The 20,886-nt window shown below is 40.7% G+C and overlaps 1 protein-coding gene across 1 annotated transcript in view; it reads left to right on the top strand.

Annotated features, from left to right (window-relative positions):
- The first annotated feature begins 232 nt into the window (after positions 1–232).
- The window catches only part of RORB (RAR related orphan receptor B), a 40,803-nt gene continuing 20,149 nt past the window's right edge, over positions 233–20,886 (top strand). The window contains exons 1-4 of the mRNA XM_059834010.1: positions 233–242; positions 3,010–3,095; positions 7,475–7,616; positions 10,664–11,065. Of these exons, the coding sequence (XP_059689993.1) occupies positions 233–242; positions 3,010–3,095; positions 7,475–7,616; positions 10,664–11,065 (640 nt within the window). The remainder of the gene's footprint in view (positions 243–3,009; positions 3,096–7,474; positions 7,617–10,663; positions 11,066–20,886) is intronic.

Genomic DNA, 20,886 nt, shown 5'->3' with positions numbered 1-20,886 from the left:
CTCCTGGATCAACAAATTAGAGAGAGGACTTCCTCTTCAAAGTTCATGCCCAGCATGCTTTAGTATCCTCCTTTGATCAAGAACTAAATATTGAAAGCTCTAGTCTTTTTTCCCCCTTGGAACCAAAGCTACAGGTCTGGAAGATTATAGTCCTATCTCTCCTGAATGAAGTTCCTCAGATGTTAAACTGAGATTATATAAAATGAGAGCTTTGCTTTTTTCTTGTTCGACAATGTATGCACGTGAGTGGCAGGCCTCACCAATACAAAACGGGCACATTAGCTGCTTTGTTGACTCTTAAAATTGTTTCAAGAGGAATTCACCAAATTAACTGTATATCTTCTTCCAGATTTATTCCTAATTTCACCAATATAACAATTCTTGAAACCTGATTATTGCCTGACTTTTAGGATAATGAATTTTGTGCCCATGAGTAAAATTTTTGCTGGTAAAAAAAGAAAAAAAAGCAGCTCAGTGTACTTTTTTATTCCTCTTGGAACAGCATTTGAGAAAATAGCTAATGCTTGGTTTGAAGATGGTTTTAAGTACATATTCTTTTTTATCCAAGTGTTCATTTCAAATGTGTGACATGATTTTACATTTCCTTCCTTAATAGAATTCCACCCTTCTTCCTGTTGTCCTAAGCAAATGAATTAGATTCCAGGTGGTAAACCCATTTGTGGATTATTATTACTAGTCATGTAGAATTAATTATTTTCCACTGCAGCATTCTAATTTGTAGGGTGCCATATAAATATAGAGGCAGTTCCAAGCCCCAATGAACTTTAAACTTATTTATAAAACAAGAGATGAATACTGCAGAGAGATGGGGTGACCCTGTGGTACTGATGAGAGAAGCTATAGTTGGTGATAAAGAGCAATCACAATGCAGCACATATCCAAAAATTATGAATGTTTTGTTAAACATCAGGGTGACAGTGGTTTTGCAGGCTTTTATTGAGTGATAAGTTTCAAGACAGGATGAAAACTGAATGTGCTTGTTGAAAACTTGGGCAAATGGACAGCTAAGATCTGTCTTGAAAAAAGGCAGGAGACATTATTCGCATTCACATTATCAAAGTTGATGGGTAAGAAGGTAAGTGGAAGGACTTTAAAACTGAAGATAAGTAGTTTTGCTCTTGTATCTTTCCTCATGTTTACTACATTGGAAGAAAATAAGTTCTGTTCCTGGGCTGCTGAAAGTTTTCATTGTGGCAACTCCATTATTATAAGTTCATTCCATTTTTGCCTCAAAATTCAGGAAGCGGTACTGGATCAATGCATTTTATACTTGTAAGAAATTGAGAAGCAAGAGAGAAGTAGGATATACAGGTCCCTAAACTGTTTGTTGGTCTAAAAGGAGAAGGGAAGAAGAAAACCAACATAAAATTATAGGCAGCTGAACAAAGATACAATGTGAAAAAGGTGTAGTAACCTCTGACAATCACTAAATCTGCAAAAGAAACCTGGTACACTGGGTGTTAATTACAGTAATTCAAGATGGTTTTGGGAATACAGTGACTTCTTTTTCATCTGGCCTGTACAATTAATGACGCAAGCTTTCTGTTACGAATCCTTAAATTGTTCTGCTGTCTTACGAACAAAAAGGAATGCCTAGGAGATAGTAGCATAGGCTACTTTTCCAAACTTCTTCAAATGCCTTCTATGTCCTAAAGATGTTGCTTTTTCTGTCAGCTCTCTAAGGAGCCATGGTAGCAATTTCCTAGACATCCTGTATTTACTAATTTATAGAATGGTTAGTTTTGAATAAGGTTTTGAATTAACTGAGGAGTTGCAAGTCTAAAGTATTTATTTCATATTAACTGAAACATGGAGTCTTAGCATTTAGTGACCTGGTCCACAAATATTTGCCATGAACATAGTGCTTATAATTGCAAGTCATGAGTGGAATTATTGATTGCTCACAGTAACGAGTATTGTGCTAAATGCAACGAGTGTCACAGGATCAATTCTTCTGTCTCTGCTCCTATCACAGTTACAAACTGTATATGCAAGTCACATTAAAAGTACCTTCATATTGTTTGGGGTTTTTTTTTCTTCCTTTGTCTTGTCTTTTCCTGACGATCTCCTCACATTCCGACTGTAGTTCCTGCCTCTGACGTTGACATATGTCTTTGAGGCTTGTCAACATAAAGCAGCGTGTGGTCCCAGAGCTGAGGCTTGCTCCCTCCACATGCCTCTCAAGCAGAGACCTGTGAGCAATTACTCAAACTAGCCTCTCAAACAGCAGTACCTGGAGGTGCATGTTTAAAGGTTTTAATTATCTCAATGGGGATAAGGCATAGGAATTTTTGAGCAGGATCAACCTGGCAAAATTGCCAAGGAACTGCAGATGCTTTTCTGTAAGGAATTGCCTTCTTTTTTATGTGGCTATCATGCCAGTTTCTTAAGAAGGGAAAGAAACTACCACAACCTAGTTCATTAAAATAAAATGGGATGCAGAAGCTAACCCAAAAATTGTGGATGACATAGGAAATTGTATTTATAGGTAGGAACTTTCTTAAGTACAACCATAATCTGAAGGATGTGAAAACTTCATCACCTCTACTGCTTTGAAAAACGCATCAAAATATACCATGTAATTCTACCTCAGCAAAATGAAAAGTCATGAATATTTGAAATGTGTAAGCAAGAACAATCTAGATAATTATTTAGGATCCCAATGACTGTCATTGGCAATAATGATTATGAAACTAACAAGTAAAAATAAAAAAGGAGAATATGAGGAAAAACTTGCTAATCATGAGATATCTTATATTGTTGAAGAGTTTTGTGGGGTATGGTTGAAACTACACAATGTGAAGCAATTAAAATTTGCCATATTAAAGCATTCAGAAACATACAGTACAATACAAAACAGTTTTATATTGTCAGCAGGGTAAACAGGTTATCTACTGTCTAGTTCTAGTTTTTAAGATCTTCATTTGAGAAAGAAAGAAATAAAATAGAATTATGTACTCAAAATATTTGTCTTGTTTCCTTTTTCAGCACAAATTGAAGTGATACCATGCAAAATTTGTGGTGATAAATCCTCTGGAATACACTATGGAGTCATCACATGTGAAGGCTGCAAGGTATGAGATTTTAATACAGCATAGTCATCAGCATCTGCATTAGCCTCAGGCATCTGTGTACAATAACACACTCTTACACGCTTTCAAGCAAGTGGTGCCAAAGGCTGTAAAGCCTGCTGCTGATATAGATGCGTTTCATGCCTAATTTTACTAGTTGCTTTCTTTTTCATCAAATAGTCTTTAGTTACCTCCTCATTTGAAACATGAATTAATCGCACCTGATGCAGTGTAAGTGCTGATACAGAAGCCAGCAACTCTAAGTCACACCTGCTCTACCTTAAATCAGCTTGAGAGATGGATTTCTTATCTTGTTTCCTATGCAATCCATGTACCATTAAAAGCTGGCACGGTATCTTAGTTCAACATCTTAAAAGCTTACAGGTGTCAGTTTGGTCCTAGTTTATCACATTTTTATTCTCTGCAGGCCAAATTTTAATCTCCAAAAGAAAAAAATGCCTTACAGTATGACTAGTGTAAAAGGATCCTTTGTATTCTTCCTTATAGGCTCCAGCACAGGGCAATTGCTGGGAATTGGAGGTTAAAAAAACCAAACCAAACCAGAAAAAACACTCAAAAAAACTTCCATGCTGCTTAGTCATATTAACATATCATCCCAGGTATTGGTTCAAATAATGGAAATCATACCCCAAGCCAAGAGAAGAAAGACTTCAGTGTTCAACTTTAAAAATACTCTGTGATTTTATTATCTAAGGAATTACATAATTATTCATGGAAAACCAGAATTGCATAATACATGTATGTCAGCTTTGACTGTAAATGGGAAACTGCAAAGGTGGAGAGGCAGCATCTCTGATTTCTTCTATGTGGAAACATACAAACTGGTACATTTGAAAGCATGTGCATATTTGTAGAGTGCAACAGTAAGTCTGTATTTACTTAATATTTTATGAAATTTTAGAACATCTGAGAAATCTGAAAATGTGGGTGAACCTATTCCCAAAAGAAAGCTTTTAATGCCAACACATCGAGAAGCAATACAGTGTCAAAGATCAGATTTCTTTCAGAAACATTAACAATTGTAAACGGAACAACCCACAGTGTGTCACTGTCTTATTGTGACACTGGACTAGAAAAAAGCATCTTCTTATGATGATCACACTAAACAAGATTAGGCTAATTGATCTGGTACTTCAAAACTGGCACAAAATCTACAGGAGAAAAATGCTTTAAGCAGAAAAACGACGTCTTGTCTTGATACTCAGTGCCCACAGAGCAGTTATGGGTAGAGTCTCCTGTAGATGTGATTGGGATTAATGCCGGCCCTTGTGTGTGCCTCAAGAGGAGATGATACCCCTTAGCTCTGTGTGTAGACTGCTTATTGAGATAAAGAGCTTCTCTTCCACTTACCGACAGTTTTAACCCTATTGTTTTTGTGCCAGTTTTGCAGTATCAGATCAATTAGTCTAATCTTGTTTTGTGAGCCTGTTGTGAAAAAAGACGTCAGTTTTCACATTGAGTCTGGTGGGAAGCGTCTCAGTCTGGCAGAGCTCTCTTTTAAAGTAAGCGTTGTCTCAGGCAGTGCAACTCTGCTCTTCATTGCCCAGCAATTAAATAACTATTTGCTCAGTCCACATACTAATAACTTGCCATTTCTGAGTCCTTTTTTCTGAATGTGTTAGAAATCTGAATTAATTAAGAGGGACACCATGTGTGGAAGAAAGAGGCGAGAACCGCTCCACAAGCATGCGTACACGTTGAGCTAGGCACCAGACAGACACAACATTTCAGGACACTAGCATCCAGGGATGGTACTGCCAGTGGCAGTGCTACAAACATCAAGGGACAGGAAATCCTTTAACTCTGTGTCCCTGCATTAGCTATGCTGCTGCAAATGCATATTATAAGTGCTTAAGGGGCATCATAAATATTACTGCTGTTCCATGTGCATGCCTGCATACGCTGGATAACATGCTGGACCTGGACCCATTGAAAACGGTGGCTGTGCCACTATTGTCACTGAAGGGGTGAAACCTGGAGACAGGTTTCCATCCCGCCTGCCTCTGTGGCTCCTTCTTTTGCTGAGAAGCCTTTTATCATCTCTCCTGCCTACTCCCAGAGCAAAGTATTTGCTACAACTCTTTTGTCATGATTTAGACAGTAGTTCGCGTGACCATTTCCCTTCTCAGACTGACTGTCGGTGATGGATACAGCGACTTGTTGAAGATGCAGAAAGACTTGTCAGTGTTGGAAATATTGGGAAACCTGTCTGTAAGTCCGTAGTTCCTCAGTAACGAACTGCATCTTCCTTCAAATGGAATTATTCTCAGTAAACATAGCCAATATTATATAAAAGTCCCCTAAAAATGAAAGGACAGAATTGTCCGTACTTTGTAAGACAACATTTAGATCTTATGCAGGAGAGAGTACAAAAGTCTCCTCAGAAAAATAAATTACCTGCTGTAGATTAATTTTATTAGGTAACCTTTGATTTTTTCCTAAGAGGGGCAAAGAAGGAACAAATGAATTCTTCTGAGATGAGGTCAACCTTAATGGGAAAATACAACACTACAGGATAAGGCACAGTCAATGCTAGATGGTTGTGTGGGTTTTTTTAATGTTATTTAATTCATTTGTTTCCTTAGATCCATATCCACATAGGAGCTGCTAAAATCTAAACCTTTAAACCAGAAAATCCTTTGCATGTCAAAACCAAAACTGGCTGTAAAGTTCAGCAAATAGAACTATCTGCAATTAGCATCCATTTAGCTTTAAATTAAACTCAACTCCACAGTTTCAGGAAAGGTTTGGTGAGCCAGGATCAGATAAATCCCCACCAGATTTTTTCTGATAGTTCCCCTAAAGCACATCCGTGTTCTCAAAAGTGCAAATGATAAAACTTAGTTTTTAGATCTACTGTAATCACTGATAAAACCAGCATGGGCCAGATGAAGTGAGTCTCTTTATGCTCGACCTCAGGAATTAGCACTGCCAGTGTCCTTGGTGGGACACCATGCCTGTCACCTGTTGTTTGTTACTGACACCGCATCACCAGGACTTGAGAGAGAATTCAGGCACTACCTGTAGCAAGTGAATTGAGCCCTGTGACACTGTCACCTTGTTGCTTCCGCACTCTTGTTCCCCCAAAACGCATGGCTGCCATGTTATCCATTGCTCAGTATTAACATCTGTCAGCCTGTGGAGACATAACACTGGTTTTGCCTGGTAAATTAAGTCAGCTCTTGCTTTCTGGCTCCACTCAGAGCTGTTTGCAAACCAGCCCAGAAAGGCACAGGCACTTTCGCATCACTTCTCGTGACTAGTGTAACTGCAGTGATTATCCTCATGGCTTCCTGTGGTGGCTAGGCTGTCCTTCAGCTCTCCCACCACACAACCAGGCAGCTGCCTGCATCTAAAGACGCCAAAGTGGCCAAAGAACTTCTCTTCTTTGTTTCTCTCTCTCTGGACTTGCTGTTCCTCCTGTCCTTTATTTTACAAGAAAGAAAAGGATAACATAACATGCCTTCCTCCTCTCTCTTTCTCTCTCTAATCCTCACCCCCTGATTTCATTCCTCTTGTCACCTCTGCTACTTCATGTCACTTCTACCATACCGGTACCTCTCGGTGTCATTTGTAGCAGCTGGGAGCTTGTAAGACCTTAGGTATGAGTTAATACTCTCCTTCTAGCCCTCTGATCTTTAACCAAATAGCCCACAACTGGCCAGAAAAACCTTCTAGGAGATAGAATAACTACACATTTTTACATAGATAAAATGGATAATGTTATATTCCATTGAAATGGAAAAAGTCGTTACTTTCTCATGGTAGTGTATAAAGGTGTTGCTTTCTCCTTTGTGTGTTGGCTTTACTTGATACAGTCATTAAATCCTAGTGCTTTTGTGATGCTTGAATTTGAATTACTTTTCACTCCTGAAGTGTATGGTCCCTCCAGATCAGATCAACATTTGCCAGGTTAAATTGTACAGCAGATTTCAGCTTCTGATGCTATGCATAGCCAATGCCTGTTATTACCAGGCTCTTTCATTAAAGAAAGAAAATAGTCAGAGCAAGTACTTTTAAGTTATCTGTTTACAAATGCTGACAAGCTTTCCCTCTATTAGGAGCAAGCGTTAGATGATACATGGTCGTTATTGCACAATAAGAATGCATTCTGTAACATTATTGTTTGCATTTTAACAAAGTAAAATTACATTCTTTACAGACTAAAGCACAATTCTCCTTATTATAAGTAAATGTTCTTTAATTTCCCTATATGAGGCCAACACATCTGCAAAGCCATAGCCTAAGTAGCATTGCAATAAGAGTTTATTGTAGTCATTTACATGGTTCTTTGTGTGTGTGTGTGTATGCACATATATGCCCATGGTACTACTCTGTCTCTCTCTCTCTCTTGCCCCTAGGGATTCTTTCGAAGGAGTCAGCAGAACAATGCCTCCTACTCCTGCCCAAGGCAGAGAAACTGTTTAATTGACAGAACCAACAGAAATCGTTGCCAACACTGTCGACTACAGAAATGTCTTGCCCTGGGAATGTCTCGAGATGGTAAGGAGTCAGATTTCTGCTTCATGCCTAAACCCTTTGAAACTCTTCTTCACTGCTGACTTACTTAAACTCCCTGTAGATTTCTGGAAAAGGAGAGAGGAGAAGCTCCTTGCTTTGTAATGCACGCACTGTGAGACACAGATCTTTGCCATTCAGTTAACAAAGGAGGCTATTTTCATGGGGAGGGTGGGGAAATCACGAAATGGAGGGCAGTATTAGTTTGGAACAGAAAGAGTCAGAAGTGAAATGTGTTGCTCTGTTCAAAACCACAAAAAGGTCACCTCTGGAGAGGTGGATTTATATTCCAGTTTAGATAACTTCTTATATTAAACATTAACATTTATCTTAACATTAAATATTGATGTGTGAAAGCGTCCCTTTCCTTGAGATCTCGAAAGGTTTATGACAGTAAATAGGCAGTTAAGAAGAAATTTACACCTTGATAGCATTAGGGGTTTCTGTCTGTTTTATTCAGAGCAGTTGACCAAATATTTTGCATTGCTAAAAAAACATTTCTTTTACCTGTGCATTGCCCCCTATCCCTGTCTGGGTCTGTAGAAGAAACATTTCATAGTTTAGCACTGAAAATGGACACTACGCCAGAGGAAAGCTCCACAGTGTATCCGATAGATGTATCCTTTGGTCCTTGCAGACCTCTGGTCCATCTTCCAAGCTGTGGTATGACAAGCCGTGATCAGCAGGCTGAGAACAAGCAGCACACCTTAGCTGTGGGCAGTGGGAGGCTTGGGCAAGGCTGCCCACAACCAACCTGCCCCAGTCACAGCTGCTTGTGCAGGGGGTTTCCAGCTCACAGACATGTTTTAAATGGTCGGAAGGTATGAGAAGAAAATGTTCTATTTCTGAGGGCAGGTTGTGTTAATTTAGATTGACTGGCAACAGTTTTCTGTCTTAGAAAGTTTACACAAAACGTGTCATCTGAAATTAGCAGTCATTAATGGAGAAGATACCTAAAGAGCTATTTCTTTAGGTGGTCCAAAGATTATAAAAGTGTTTTAAATTTGGACTGTAATAGGTCTTTTCCTACCTCAGTGTGTCTCATGGAACTGAAACAACTTGTTCACCAGTCTTACCAGTCTGTGAGGGGCCTTGCAGTCTAGCCTTGAATCCATGAACTCTTTTGGGTCCTAGCATGCAGCTTACTTGATGTCTTAGCTCCCGATTCTTGCCAGAGGAGACTGAAGTAGTAACGTTTCAGTAATTTAACAGCACGTGCTTTCCTCCTTAAAGTAATACCTTCCAATGATTTGAGGTATCACAGGGGCGTTTTAATGTGACTGACAGCACTGTCTTCCCAACCTATCATTCAGGGACCACTGCATACAGACAAAGGGAGTGGTGCTTCTGATAGCATCGCTTTCTTCTCTCATTGTTTATGTAAGGGTGTTTATACTTAACGATATTAAGAGCTCTTTCAAGTTTAAAACAGGCTGTATGGATTTTTTTTAACAGAGACATTGAATGTGATTTTTACCTCTCAGCCATGTAACAGATTCATTTTTATCATGCGGAGGCAGGATGCTAATTGACAGCAGCTGGAGAATCCAATTAATGAATATATAATGAGAATAAACAGTGGGTGTTTGTTTTTATTACTGAGACTTTAAATTTGAAGAAAATACACAGTTGCATTTTTCAAAACAGTCATTCTGTGTTGTCTGTAAGGGTGTGCAGTGCACTGTGGACTGATTCCAGGGGCAGGCTGTGTTTCTGTGAGGTAACTTGCAGCCTGTGTGAAGGGCCACAAGTAAGCAGAGGTTGACAACAAGAAAAAAAACCTTTTCATGTAAAAAAGCACAAATAAATTGAAGAAGCTGCCACCTCCTTGGTATTCTGGCACTGCCTTTTCATATTACGCTCTTCCTTTTTGTTCTTTTTCCTGATTGATGATTTTCACATTCGACCATATGTGTAGGCTCAGACTCTTCTGGAGGGCTATAGCTGAACTACGGGGGAGTAAAAATGAGAGCCAAGCCCATCCTGTGCTAATAAATGTGATGATTCTGAATTGATCCCAATTACAGATGGACTGGAAATACTCAGCATTGGAAAACACACCTCATAATACGTAGAAATCAGTATTTCCAGAGCAATGTCCTCTATCTGTGCTCTGATGAATTCTGCTGAATGTATCCCTCATTTGTTTTAGAGCACAATTAACAACTACCCCTGCTCTGAGGTCCCAAGATCTAGCCCAATAGAAAGCCAGAATTTGCAGGGAGGTGGGGTGGGGGAAGATAACCAGCTATGACCCACTGTATATGCAGGCAGTGGATTTAGTCTTCCTAGTTCCACAGCAATCAGCCTGTCATTGTTGAAAATTTCAATCTCAGTGTAATGAACCCGAGTGGTTTGCACTCTGATGTTTTCCTCCTTTTCTCATCAGAAGAAATGCATGGATTTGTGCATGGAGATTATGTAAATTGATTGTGTAAATCCCTGAGTCTTTTCTCTGTGGAAAAGATGACATTCATTTGTGCTGTTTACCTTCAAATCTGTTATTTTCCTCTAGGTTCTAACTCTAACCTGTAAGATTTTTTTTTAAAAGTGTGAAGATAACACCCCATTGAAAGGATGCAATAATAGGGCTTTAGGGCTTGTTTTCTTCCAGAGTATTAATCCTGTTAGTGCACTGTTTAAAGGTTTGTGAAAAGTTGGTAAATCACATGGGATATGAATCTACAGACTGTACATTTCATACAGCTCTGGGTTGTTGTTCAGTGAACACAGAGATATAAAAGTGTGCATGGTCTTTTTAACATTCACAGTGTGAAGTGAGTTGCTTGACTGAGGCCCTTCTGCCAAATAGGAGTTATTGTCATCATCTTGTAAATCCAAGCACACAATACTTTTTGCTTTGTGAGACACATATGGTGTAAAGCTTTGCATCCTCTCTCATTTCCACAGAAAAAGACAGGTTTCCACAGCAAAAGTAATGCTGAAAGCAAATATCAAAAGAGTGGTGGGGTTGAGGGGAATCAAGAAAAAATGAAAGGCGACAATGGTTCATATCATGCTTTGCTTTTCAGCTGTGAAGTTTGGAAGAATGTCCAAAAAGCAGAGGGATAGCTTGTATGCTGAAGTGCAGAAGCATCAGCAGCGACTGCAGGAACAGCGGCAGCAGCAGAGCGGTGAGGCAGAAGCCCTTGCCAGGGTTTACAGCAACAGCATCAGCAACGGCTTGAGCAACCTGACTAACGAAACTGGCAGCACCTACTCAAATGGGCATGTCATTGATCTGCCGAAGTCTGAGGGTTATTATAATGTGGATTCTGCCCAGCCTTCCCCAGACCAGTCTGGGTTAGACATGACTGGAATCAAACAGATAAAGCAGGAACCTATCTATGACCTCACCTCTGTACCAAACTTGTTTACCTATAGCTCTTTCAACAATGGCCAGTTAGCTCCGGGGATATCCATGACTGAAATAGGTAAGGAAAATTCTTATTCCTCTAGTGTAATGTGTATACAGAATGTGTCTTTATTAAAATATTATATAGGCATTCCATACACAGTTACACAATGATTACGTGTTCACACATGTGTATATGTGCACACGCATACAGGGAGTAAAGGAAAGAAAATCAGTCTGGCAGTAATGGACACAATATCGAGGAAGTTCTGGTTTTACCAAAATCTGCAAATTACGCAGTTTCTTAAAGTCAGCAGTTCACTTTTTGTTTATGAAATAGGAACACCAAAGCAGATGATGAATCAATCAGAATCAAGTGGTAATTAGTAGCAGGAAGCTTGTTTCAAATGAGATTATTGCTAGCAGGGTTAAATGATCTCTTCAGCCAGCCACCCGTATTCTTGTCAACACCAGAATCCCCATGGCAGCTAATTCTAGGGTATTTCTTGTCAAAAAGCACCAGCTCCCTACTTGTGGTGTATGGGTGTACACGCAGAGCAAGTTCACTGAATTCATGAGGTGCACAAACTCTGAATGTAGTTGCATGGATACCCCTGCCCCTCTGTTTGAACACCTTGGAGAACCTGTCCCTTGATTTCTTTGAAAAGTAGTAAAGAGACTTCTCTGTGAGATGAGACAGTTTGAAAGGCAACAGCTAACGGTGATTCTTCTCTAAGGAGGATTTCTGTTCATCTAATGCCTCCAGTCATACCTCTCCAACACAACTGGAAGTACTACTGTTATAAAGAAATAACATGAAAGAACATTGGCATCCTAATTAGGTACTTCCCACCTCAACAAGTGAAGTATGCTGAGTCAGTTGTGGTAGAGAACATAATCAAAGGGTAACACTTAGTTAATGGAATTTAATTAAAAAGAAAGAAGAAGGAAAAAAAAAAGAAAAAATATGGTATTCAAGAGCACCTGTAACAAATGAATTAATGACACATAATAAAAATCTCTGTAATTCTGGCCTGGCCTTGCTGCCTCATGGATGTACACTGAGATGTGTAAATCTATGTGTATACTCAGACCTATTGAGGGCTCTGGAGATGTGGCATGCACTTGATATACATTGCAAAAAGGGTATATATAGTAGTTACCATCTGATAAAAAAATGAAGGTGCAGCTAGACTACATAGCATGTTTTCTACCCATGGATGTTCATGTTCAGGAAGCTGTGTAACAAATTGTGTGCTTTAGTTGCAAATTGTGCAGGGGAAAGTTATATTTTTCTGCCACTGTAGTGGGACATGTTTTGTTACCACTTTTGGCCTAGGCTGCTGTCCAGTCAAGACCTACACCCACAGCATACCAGTACAGAGGATTAGTGAGGAACATCTCCTCCAACTTCCCTCTCAGCTCTTGTGGCAGTATGAGTATTACTCACATGAAGCTTGTGCAAACCTCAGTCCTGCAACTGTGGTTCGCAATACTCCAAACCAGCTGAGAGACAATTTAAACAGTCATAAGAACTGTTTCCCTGCAGCACCCTTTACCAAAGGAAAATGTTCCCAGGGGGACTCAGAGGAGGTGCCAGAAATATGACAATTCTGATAGCCCATGACTTAGGGTTTGTGTTCAGTTATAGAAGTGAGCCCAAAGAGAGAATATGGCCATGGGACTATACCCTTAGTGGCTAAAGGATCCCACTGAAGCCAATGGGATCTTTCAACTCATGGAGCATTTAACTTTTATCTCTTGCAGGATCACTTAGAAATAATGCATCATTCTTAAATTTTCACCCATTTTTTTGCTCTATTGGCCCTAAACCAGTCACATTTCCCAGTCTTTCACCCTCTATGTCATCTGGCCATCTGGAGCACACAAAGCAGGGAAAACCCCAGAGCTCAGGGAGCAGCACATAGCAAAGGGCCTGTTTCTGAGCTGACAGCAAATTTCAGGTGCTGGGATTTACCTCTTTTCCTTTTGAAATTGGAACTGGGGCTCCTAAATTGCTAGGATTTTACCCAAGTAGTGCTGTATGTCATGTGTGGCACCTACAGCAGAGAAGTAAGGGTGTTAATGAGAGATAATGTAGTATAATGGATCAGCTGACACAGCTGAAAAAATGGAAGAGATGTACCATAAAATATTAGGATTAGTGCACAGGCGAATGATATTTTCAGTGTTTAAAAACAAACAGAAAATGCCTCTTAATGATTCAGTGGATTGTTGGACCATCTGTAAAGCTGCCATCTTGCAGTCAAAGCAGGAAAACTCTAAGCACTGGGATGCATTGATTTCATATTACGGTGTGCTTAAATTTCACCGCAGCATTGTATCTTATTCACTCCAGTAAGATTTAGGAATAAGCTTAATTCATGTTAAATAGAAGTTACTGCCTTAACTGTTAGATGAAATCATAGAGAATATACAGGAGATGGAAAAGCTATACTGCATTGATCCTCGTGCCTGATGGAAACTTCTTTATACTACCTTGTCTAGCGATATACTGAACCATTGCTTTAAGCATCCCAGATTATGTTAGTTCTTTTCCTCACTGAAGACTTTCTACCAGATTCAAATTTCCAGTCTTAAGTTTTCTTCTGGTCTTTATATTCTTCAAATACGGGTATATTTTTAAGGACAATCTCACTTGCCACTCGCCTGATCTTGAGTGCAACCCTCTTAATTTCTTACTCATAAATGAATGTGTGAGATACCTTCCATCCTTGAGCTCCTAAAAGTTACTGTAAGCTCTCCAAGGGACAGACTTCTTCACAGGCAGCCCAGAATCAAAGCAGTCTTTGCAGCTTCTGCATCACATGCCAACCAATATCCAGTTCATTTATTTCTTCAGTGTTACTGCTTTGCTTGTTTTTCACTTAATTCTCTCCTCTGTAGGGCAATTTTTATTAAGGTACCTCTGATTGCACATTTCCAAGTTTGAATCTCATTTTCTCTTTCTTATTTTTTCTAACTTTTTCAATCCTATTACATTATGTCTCAGTCCTCATTGATGTTTTGTGACTTCTTTCAATTTAGAATTATGTCTTCCTTTAATTAGCATGCTGTGAACCCTCTTTTTCAGATTATTAATGAAAAAGTTAAATGCTTGTAAAACAAGTTCTAACAATGGTCCCTGCTGCACCTGACTAAACAACTTGCTGCAATTGCATAAATTACTTTATTATTTACTTTTGCTTGCTATCCAATAGTAAGGTTCTTGGAAAAATCCAAAGAACAAGTCCCTGTCAGTTTGATTCAGTTACAAAAATAATATTTTCTAAGATACTTTATGACATAATTTACACATCATTTACATTCTTTTCTTCACATTTTAATATTCTAATTCCACCAAAAAGGAATCAAAATGGTCAGGCCTCCTTTGATCTTTAACAGTTCTATGCTTTAATTGAATGTAAAAGTGCTCTTTTTCCTGAACATACCTTCATCTACAGTAGACTTTATAGTGGAAATGGAAATTGTTCAACTTAACAGTTTTGAAATTCAACATTTTTACACAGCAAATGTTTCAACACATAGCATGAGAATGGCACAGCAAGCAAAATATAGCTTATCCTGCACTGCATGCTTACTGGTATCTCTAAATACTGTACCAGGAAATAGATGTAGGAGAAAGAGGTGCTGACAAATTAAAGTTATATAGGGCGCGTTCACATGTATTTAGTACCAGTATATTCCTCCAAATGAGTTGAATAGTCCAGGGTACAATTGCACATAATCTGGTCACCATAAGAAACAGGATAGGTAGTGTCTCCTATGGAAGAGAGGGCTAAGTATAAGAAAGAGCAGTTTCAGATAGAGAGACAAATTTCTCATGTAACTGCCAGAGCTTACGATGGAGAAAAGTTGGATAAAATAATTATTTCCCCATTAGCCAGAACTGTGCCTTAGGCTCAACCCTGGTCAGTATTCCAGTTCATGTTACAAAAAGAAACTCAAAGTAAAAAGAAATCAGTCCAAAGCTCGTAAATAAGCATACAGGAGCACAGCCTCAGCTTGGCATCAGCTGCATTTCCAGGCCAGCTCCTTTTTCTTTTAAGGGAGGTATTTTCACCCTTAACTCAAGGCATCTTATTGGAGACTTGGTCTGGATTTGTAGCTGAGTGGGCAGAGCACAAAGTAGGTCAGAAGCAGTGACCAGATGAGTTGGGCAGCCTCTTTCTCTACCTGTCCTGCTGTTCACAGGTGGCATGACCTAGGTGTGTCCCGCCAGCCAGCAATGTTGCCAGGACAAGAGGCACTCATGGCCTGAGGGTACATGCTGCCAGGGACCCTGCGGCATGGTCCTGTTTCTCCCTGACCACCGTGCCATCTGCACATCTGGGAAGGCAGAAATTCCTCATGCTGCAGTGGGAGCTCAAACCGTGGGGTGAAATCTGCTCATGGTGTCAAAAGCGAGAATTTGGTCATTTGCAGAACGGCTTTCTTCTCACAGATAGAGTGGCAGAGGTCAGCTGGTATGTGGGAAATCCTAGAGGGAGAAGGGAACTCCATTTCCTGACCCTGGTAGCCCCACAGAGGGACAGCAATGCTTTCTCCCAAGTGTGATTTTAAATTAGCAGGTATTAAAGGCTTATTTTCAGACTTGGTCAATTTAAAAAACATCTTGTTTAAATATATGTGCATAATATTATCTGTCACTGAGCTGAGCATTGCATTTTCCTCACAAAATATGTGGCTCAGATCTTGGTCTGTAAAAGTTAATGGAAAGGCTTCCCTGCCTTGACTGCAGTTGAACTTACCAGCTTATGATTTCTGAAAGATGAGAAAAAATTAGTAGCAAGCAATGTTGTGGAGAAAACAGATTGGTTAAGGATTCACTCCAGGTCAAGTTGAAAAGTGCCCTATAGCTGTGTGTATTTAGGTAGTCAATAAGGCACCGCTAGAGCGTACAGGAGGTCACATAGCTCAACCTCTATAATTACAGAAAAAGGTGTTGTTTATGTATATATACATGGCTTTTCTTCAACATCAGTGCTATTTGGAGGTAGCCTATACTGTTCATGGATGTCCACAGCACTGTATGTTGCATATGCAATGTGCATACTAGCACCAGACTGATGTCTTAAAAAGTATGGTGTGCCTTGCTGTTGAACTCTGAATAAAACCCATACTTAAGGTGATATTAACAATGCCTGTGTTGATGTTCCCTTTACAAGGCCACTGTCCACCACTCAGTGAAGCAGAAATAATGGTTTTGTGACTGTAGTCCTGTGCAATGTTTCTTCACCTCTTTTTCTAAGCCATAGTTTAATATCCCTCCTACCAAGGTGATAGTCAAATTTTGCAGGGCAGGTGTCTACAGCCTTACAGCTGTATTTCAGCAGAGCAATGTTGCCATCTAGTGAGCAATTAAAAATGTGCAGCACGTGCATGTCTGCAGATACCCTTAGGGCTCTGTATCTTACCGTCATTACCTATTTAAAGTGACAATCAGAATAAATTAATATTTCAGTTCTGTACTCATTTCAGTTCATATGACAAAACTTAGAACTTCTGCTATTTTTTTTAACTATTTTTTTTGCCGGTTTGTACACTCAACAAAAGAACAGAGAATGGCAAGCTTTAAAACTCATTTGTCAGCATTGCTCAGTAAGGAAATACTTCAGCTTCATAAAAAATGGACAGAAAAGTGAAGGAATAAATTAGAGCATTATGATGTTGAAGCGTTCTAGCTGAACTGATGCTGGAGTGAAGAGTGTTTTTCTAGAACTGTAGAATTCTGATTTTTTTAAGCATATATTTAGAAATAAATTTAACCAATAAAACCAATAAATAATTTGGCAGAAATGTTGGGGAAAATGTAATATTTTTGAAAGTTTTAAAAATTTTCTAGTCCTATCTTTTCCCACTTCCAAATTAGTAATCTTTCTTTATTTGCAAATTTAGACCAAAACCAGTCTAATTACAGATTTACCTAAAGGCTTTAATGAGTTTATGTTGCCCAGCTCAGTAGGTTAAATGATCCAAATGTTCATAAATAGCTGATTATGTTGTTATCTTTTACTAAGTCCATATTTTAGCACTTACTGATGTAAGAAGAACTTAGGGAGGGCAGACATTGTGTTGTAACTCGTGATGTAGATTTAGAAAATAAAGACTGTTTCCTAGAAGGTATTATATTCAAGCACCAGTTTTTTCATCCTGTGATTTTCAAATCACCAAGCATCCACTGCCTCACAGTAACTGCAGTGGGCTTTGGATCAGTCGCATGTTGGTTCTGGCTGTCCCACTCGACTACACTTAACACAAATTATAGCAGTTCAATAAGCACAATGCAATGTGCCTTTTTACTAAGTCTAGTTCAAATTTATACAGTGAAGCAATTAACCTAAAACTATTTGAAATTGCAGTAGATAGCCTAAAAGTATACCTCAGACTGGGTTTTCCTGCAAATTACAAAGCTTTTTGGCTATTTCTGAAAGCAATTTGACTTCTCTTTCAGTTAAGTCAATTAATACATCAAATGCAGGCCAACTAGTAATGTCACAATAATTTTACCAATGATGGCTATTGGCAGCATTCCTAGCTGGGGTTTGATCACACTACAAACCATGTACTATAGATGGTACAGAAAACGCCATTTTAAATATTGTCCTTTATGTTTAGTATGGGGATAATTGTTGCAAGTGGGAATACAATCAAGAGTTCTGTTCACACAGTGGTAAAGTTTAATTACTTCTGGCATACGGTGCATGTTTTCAAGAAGTGAAAATTTTCTACTGACCGTGTTTTTCTGCAGCACCCAAGACAATGAGGTCCTATCTTAACTGTGGTTATGACTATTTGAACAATATAAGCAGCCGGATTAAGCAATTAAATTAATAAAATTAGTGACATCTTCTTTTAACTGAGATTGAGGATGGGGAACATTTTGTGATCATTTGTTCTGTTTTACTTACTTTTCAGCTTGTTTTACAAATGAATGAAAAAGATGCATTAAACAGTATCAAAACCAACATTACCTACAACTTACATTTCTAAAACATGGTAATATGGTTCTTTAAAGTGGCTACATTTCTAATCCATTAAATCAAGTATATAAAATTCCTCCTTTTCTCAAAAGATATGAATATTTTCTTGCGTAACCAAACTTGATAAAACATGTTCATTCTATAGAGAAACCAAAAAGTAGTTAGAAAGCAACCATTTGAGGCAGTCAAAATATGTAAAATACCATGTCATACATCCCATATATTACCATATATCATGACAATCTTCTCAGGAACAGCACTGTGCTGTGAATGTTGTCAGATTAGAAATCGCGCAAAAAGATCAATGTAAAGCTAATGTTACAACGAGCACTGAGGCATGCTGTTGCTGCCAGGTGTACGAATAGGCCGATTCCCTATCGTACGCTTCAGAGCAGCAATGTCAATAGCAGAAGAAAAGGTAACTGGCTTTCTGCAAGAAACCCTCAAAAAGAGAAGGCCAAAGCAGGTGCCAGAGCCTAAAGGGCCTGGGACATGTGAAGGATGTTGTCTTGTGGGTTTGTGTCTCACACACAACCCATGAGACGGCAAACATAGAGAATCAAGAGATCACACATGAGAATCAAGAGGGCAGGCAGTGATGATTTAGGAATCACTGTAGTATATGGAAGTGCCATACTATCTGCAAAAATTGGTGTGGTCTGAATTAGTAGTGATATGTTGCTTACTTCCTCACCTGAGCAACCCCTGTCTCTCAGTGTCAATGCTCCCTGTCTTTAATGTTTGTATATGTATATGTATATGTCCCCAAGGGGGAAAAGAATCCTTGCCCGTAAGTTGGCAAACCTCATCAGGAGGGCTTTAAACTAGACTCGAAGGGGGAAGGGGATGAAGCCAGGCTACCCAGAGGTGAGCCTAGGGGTGACGTGCCATTGTCGGGGGCAAGACCGATAGCCCAGCTCAAGTGCATCTACTCCAATGCACGCAGCATGGGCGGCAAACAGGAGGAGCTGGAAGCCATCGTGCGGCGGGGCAGCTATGACGTGGTCGCCATCACAGAAACATGGTGGGACGACTCGCATGGCTGGAGCGCTGCGATGGAGGGCTATAAGCTCTTCAGGAGGGACAGACAAGGAAGGAGAGGCGGTGGGGTGGCTCTGTACGTCAAGGAGTGCTTTGATTGTATAGAGCTGGATGATTGTCACGACAGGGTTGAATGCTTATGGGCAAGGATGAGGGGGAAGGCCAACAAGCCGGATATCCTGCTGGGGGTCTGTTATAGACCACCCGACCAGGGCGTAGAAGCTGATGAAGCATTCTACAAGCGACTGGCAGAAGTCTCACAGTCGCAAGCCCTTGCTCTTGTGGGGGACTTCAACTTACCGGATGTCTGCTGGAAGTACAACACAGCTAAGAGGAAACAGTCCCGGAGGTTCCTCGAGTGTGTGGAAGATAACTTCCTGACGCAGCTGGTAAGCGAGCCTACAAGGGAAGGTGCCCTGCTTGACCTACTGTTTACGAACAGAGAGGGTCTGGTGGGAGAAGTGAAGGTCGGAGGCCGTCTGGGGCTTAGCGACCATGAAATGATAGAGTTTGCAATTTTTAGCCAAGTAAGGAGGCGGGTGAGCAATACCGCTACCATGGACTTCCGGAGGGCAGACTTTGCCCTGTTCAGGACACTGGTCGGGAGGGTCCCTTGGGAGACGGTCCTGAAGGGCAAAGGGGCCCAGGAAGGCTGGACCTTCTTCAAGAAGGAAATCTTGAAGGCGCAGGAGCAGGCAGTGCCCCTGTGCCGTAAGAAGAGCCGGCGGGGAAGACGGCCGGCCTGGCTGAACAAGGAGCTTATGCTGAGGCTCGGGGAAAAAAAGAGAACTTACCACCTCTGGAAAAAGGGGCAGGCAAGTGAAGAAGAATACAAGGACCTCGTTAGGTCATGCAGGGAGGGAATTAGGAAGGCGAAAGCCCAGCTAGAGCTCAACCTGGCCACGGTCGTGAGGGACAACAAAAAAAGCTTCTATAAATACATTAACAACAAAAAGGGGGCCAAGGAGGATCTCCATCCTCTACTGGATGCGGCGGGGAACATTGTCACGAAGGATGAGGAAAAGGCTGAGGTACTTAATGCCTTCTTCGCCTCAGTCTTTAACAGCCACACCAGGTATCCTCAGGGTATCCGTCTCCCTGAGCTGGATGACAGGGATGGAGAGCAAAATAGGCTCCCCATGATCCAGGAGGAAGCAGTTAACGACCTGCTATGCCACCTGGACACTCATAAGTCTATGGGGCCTGATGGCATCCACCCAAGGGTGCTGAGGGAGCTGGTGGAGGAGCTTGCCAAGCCACTCTCCATCATTTATCAACAGTCCTGGTCAACGGGGGAGGTCCCGGATGACTGGAGGCTTGCCAACGTGACACCCATCTACAAGAAGGGTCGGAAGGAGGATCCGGGGAACTACAGGCCTGTCAGCCTGACCTCGGTGCCGGGGAAGGTTATGGAGAGGCTCATCTTGAGGGTGCTCACGGGACACGTGCAGGATAACCAAGGGATCAGGCCAAGCCAGCACGGGTTCATGAAAGGCAGGTCCTGCTTGACCAACCTGATCTCCTTCTATGACCAGGTGACCCACCTAGTGGATGAGGGGAAGGCTGTTGATGTTGTCTACCTGGACTTCAGCAAAGCCTTTGACACTGTTCCCCACAGTATTCTCCTAGAGAAGCTGGCGGCCCGTGGTTTAGACAGGTACACTCTTCGCTGGGTAAAAAACTGGCTGGATGGCCGAGCCCAGAGAGTTGTAGTGAATGGAGTGAAATCCAGCTGGCGGCCGGTCACAAGCGGAGTCCCCCAGGGCTCAGTTTTGGGACCGGTCTTGTTTAATGTCTTCATTGATGATCTGGATGAGGGGATAGAGTGCACCCTCAGCAAGTTTGCAGACGACAC

Source organism: Gavia stellata, chromosome Z (assembly GCF_030936135.1).
Source record: "Gavia stellata isolate bGavSte3 chromosome Z, bGavSte3.hap2, whole genome shotgun sequence".
NCBI classification, from domain to species: Eukaryota; Metazoa; Chordata; class Aves; order Gaviiformes; family Gaviidae; genus Gavia; species Gavia stellata.
This window is presented reverse-complemented; position numbering and strand designations above follow the sequence as displayed.